The 4,059-nt window shown below is 44.3% G+C and overlaps 1 protein-coding gene across 1 annotated transcript in view; it reads right to left on the reverse strand.

The window, feature by feature from the left end:
- The window catches only part of FBXW12 (F-box and WD repeat domain containing 12), a 16,202-nt gene extending 14,537 nt beyond the window's left edge, over positions 1 to 1,665 (reverse strand). Inside the window, exons 1-3 of the mRNA XM_019630904.1 lie at positions 1,576 to 1,665; positions 860 to 897; positions 487 to 647 (exon numbers count right to left, since the gene is read on the reverse strand). Of these exons, the coding sequence (XP_019486449.1) occupies positions 487 to 647; positions 860 to 897; positions 1,576 to 1,665 (289 nt within the window). The remainder of the gene's footprint in view (positions 1 to 486; positions 648 to 859; positions 898 to 1,575) is intronic.
- Between the last annotated feature and the right edge of the window lie 2,394 nt (positions 1,666 to 4,059).

The following is a 4,059-nucleotide window of genomic DNA, read 5'->3' on the forward strand; positions in this document are numbered from 1 at the left end:
CTAGACTGAAGAACAAAAGGACAGCAACTTGTCTGTTCCCCTTCACCCAATTCCCCAGCGCTGTTCCCATCCCCCAATTCCCCAATAAAAAATCTTAAGGAAAAAAAAAATCTCCATCAGAGAACTGTTCTGAGTTTTAAAAGAGGTACCAGAAATAAAGTGAGCATTAGAATTTCTGTTATTTAAAAGTTTCCTTTTGCTTTAAAATTTTTATTCTAGGAGGGATGGGAAGCCTTTGGGAAAATGGAGTAACAAGGCCTAATTTTATTTATGTGTGAAAAGATCACTCAGGCTTTTCCATGCAGCATAGATTGTAAAGAACAAGGGTGGGAGGGAAGCAGGGAGGCCAGGGATGGTCGTCTCAGCAACCCAGTCCCACCAAGTTTTAATTCCCTTTTTCTTCACTGAATGGGGACATGGAAAGAAACACAGTGAATTTCCTAAAACAACTTTTTCATGTTCTTCTAGGGTGCCCTGTCCCCATACCTAAGTTGCCAGTTGCTTTTTTGTAGATAAAGTCCTCTGGCTGTGCCAATTCCATCTGATGCTCATGCCTTATTTGGTTGAGTAAGAACCGCTTCCATGTCTGTGTGCCCAGGTGCTCACAGGGGAAGTTGTAGAAGCTCCATTTTTTTAGACACAGGTTTCTGGAAACAGAGTCACAATCCCATCAGGCTGCAGCTGGTCAGTTCACCTCCTTGGCATCACTGGTACACCACACGAACCTTTTACTCACTGTAAACTTCACTTGTGCCCCTCACAACACAACCACACACAGGCCTAGGTACCAATCCAATATCTTCCTCTCCCCTGAGAGACCCCTGCCTTCCCACCTTACTGTCCCCCTTCCCTTGCTCACCTCCATAGGCGATCACTGTCTGCAACCTTATTCCAGTACTGAGGGAGAGAAAGCAAGAGATAAGAAGGCAATCAAAATTATTATAAAAATATAATTTATTAAATTATTATTTTAAAAATTATTTAAAAAAATATCTTATTATCAAAAATAAGAGGTGGGCTCCTCCTCTGCTATCATCTATTCTGGGAGCCAAGCCCACACAGGTTAACCAGCTACCACCCAAGCTCTCAAAGCCCTCCCAGTTTGGGGCAACAGTCACATGGTAACAGCAGGGGCCCATCACTGCCAGAACAGGCCCCTGGTATTCCTGGGAAAGTTCAGAGTGGGTTTCCTAAAGCTTGAAATGGGAACCTTAAGAGCCATTTAATCAGCACAACTTCTTTAGATAAATTTTTCATTTAACAAAATACAAGGACCTCAGCGTGAAGGAGGCTAACCCCAAAACATTCAATGTATCACTCTGCTCTTCTGCAAACTGCTCAAATTGGCCAAGAGAAGCATCTGAGTCCCAAGGACATGAGTATATCCTGAATGGGCAGGCCTGAGCAAGGTGAATTTAGGGAACGAAGGAAGGTGGTGTGGGTAGCATCCTCGGTAGCCAAGATCCCAAGGCTGAGGGAGTGAGGTGAAAGGGGTCTTGGACAAGCACTGGCAAGGTGGACAGGTGTGGGGGCGGGGCTGGTCAATCAGAGCAGTGGACAGTGGAGTCCATTCACCTTGCTCACTTGGCCAGCCCGTAGCAAGTCGAATACGTCCAGGAAGGAGAAGACTTTGAACAACGGCACTTCAGGCAATGGGCTCTCCATTCTACGTGGCCCAAGCCCACATGCAGCCTCCTGTCTCCTCTACAGGAAGCTCTGAATTTAAAGGTTGGGCCCAAGTCTGCAGCACTCTCCACCCACAGCCCATCTGGCTCTGATAGAAACAGGCTACAGGTGCACAGATTCGCAGCCTGTGCTCCACTTCCGCCTCTGTCCTGGGGCCAGAGCCACACAGCTGAGGGCATCCCTCTGACACTCGCTAGTTAGCGTTAGTTGTTTAAATGCCTTCAACACCACCTTTTTTTGTTGTTTTGCACTGTGAACTGTAAATGTAGGACCTTGGGCAGCGCTAGTTGCTGATGAACTTGTCAGGACTCTAGGAAATTTCAACAAACACACATTTGTCAAATTCAAGTTTCTACGTACCTTGTTTAAGTTCCAAATCAGCAGGGTAAGGACTCGGCTTCCCACATTGATGTGTCTACTTTGGGACCTCAAATCTAGTCAGCAGGACCTGTCTCCCAGGACCAATACAGCCCCTGGCTTTCCGCCTTTGTGCATTTAACTTGCAGGGCAAGGGGAAAGTATGGGCCAAGCAGACAGGCCCATGGTGGCCTATGATAAGGGCACAGGCCTGGTCTGAGATGGTTCTCACAGCCGGTGCCTTTCTCTGTCAGCCAACACTTTTCTCCCAAGAACTTGACAACTGATTCCGGCCTTTTCTATAGGAGTCCCTCTGTGAGGATCAGTGGTGACGACCCCTCCTTAAACTGACTATAGGCTGACCTACAGCAGTGGTTCTCAGAAGTATCCTTTTTTCTAATACTACGTTATCCAAAATGAGATTGGGCTTGTTGGGGACCCTTAAATGTCCTCTTCCTCAGAATTTGGAATGGAAAACTTTTCTCATTGACAGGCCTGTAAATACAAACCTGACAACTTTGGGGAGACCACATTTTCATTCTATTGAATTAGGTTCATAGAAAACTGGTTTGAAGAGAAAGTGGTTTAAAGAGAAAGAAACTGTCATAAAGAACAAACAAAATCCTGGTTTAAAGAGAGATAAAGGGAGTCTTGTGGTATCTTCTGCATCAGTCATTCTAGTTCTTCCTAAGTCTTTCAGTTTCCCTGAACTATACCATTTTACTAATTATAAAATTAAAATAAAATCGCTGGTTGTTTGGTTTACCTAATTCAAGTGAATGAACCAGCTCTTGACTATTCACTACTTTTTTTTTTTTTTTTTTTTTTTTTTTTNAATCACATAATGGAGATTAAAACCTCTGACCAGCCTGCCCCACAAAGTTGCTGGGATGATCCCAAGAAATAAAACTTTCTAAGCCCCAAAGCACTCTTCTCCAAGATAGTTACTCAATAATAACACATCAACACTACTCTTTTTTTCTCAATGTGTCCCCAAACCCACATATCTCCCTCCATAGTCATTATCCAAGTTCATGGACTGTACAATAATACACACTTGACAGATGTGAAATAATTCAGGAAGGTTTTTTTTTTAAAAGAATGAGTGTGGAAATGTACCTGCGATAGAAAGAAAAGGCCAGGGTAGCATAAAGGCTTGTATGGCTAAAGTTCATTGGTATATTTTGACTCCCAGGGTATGTCATAGAGATGACTCCAAGAAGACAGACAGTGATGTGACGTGACAGAAATGGGGCCACCACAGCTGTCAAGGCAGCAGATATTTTGCCTTGTGGGTCGCCTCCACATGCAGGGGCCACTTACCATCACGAATGGGCCATCCTTTGTGAGAAAGGCTTCCAAGGAAAAACAGGCCTGAGGCAGGGTGAAAGCAGCCAGAGCGTCCTCATCCTGACAATTCCACACCTTGACCGTTCCCTCCAAATCCACAGTGAATGCAAGGTGCACCTGAGGGAGGGTCACCAGGAGCCTGATGCTAGATGGCTGGACTGGGCTTGACCAGATCATAGTGCCCTGGAGAACGAGAGTAACACTACATGTGTTCAAGGAACTCTTCACTCCCACTGTTTTCATTCTGCCAGTGTTTATTTGGAAGCCTCCTTCAAATCAGACCCCTTTCCTTCTTCTGGGAATACAACAAGAAAATTCTACTAAACATCTCAAGGATTTGAGGGGTAGTGAACACGAAAAAGGAACTATGCAATATATACAAAGGCAGGAACTTACTGCTTGACGGGCATAAAGACCAATCACACTCCCTGGGCTCAAATCAGTTCCGCCTTAGTAACAGTGTGACATTCAGCAAGTTACTTACCACCGTGACTTCTTATTGACTGTTGTATTACATTTCACAACGCATGAAATATACTTAGAATTCTGCCTAGTACATAGTAGGAGTTCAAAGGGTATCAACTATCCTGATAATCGTTATTCCATCATCAACCTTATACATTGCAAACAAGACAGAAGAGCTTCCCTTCTAGACTTTTCTTTAGT

Source organism: Hipposideros armiger, unplaced genomic scaffold (genome assembly GCF_001890085.2).
Source record: "Hipposideros armiger isolate ML-2016 unplaced genomic scaffold, ASM189008v1 scaffold_18, whole genome shotgun sequence".
NCBI lineage: Eukaryota > Metazoa > Chordata > Mammalia > Chiroptera > Hipposideridae > Hipposideros > Hipposideros armiger.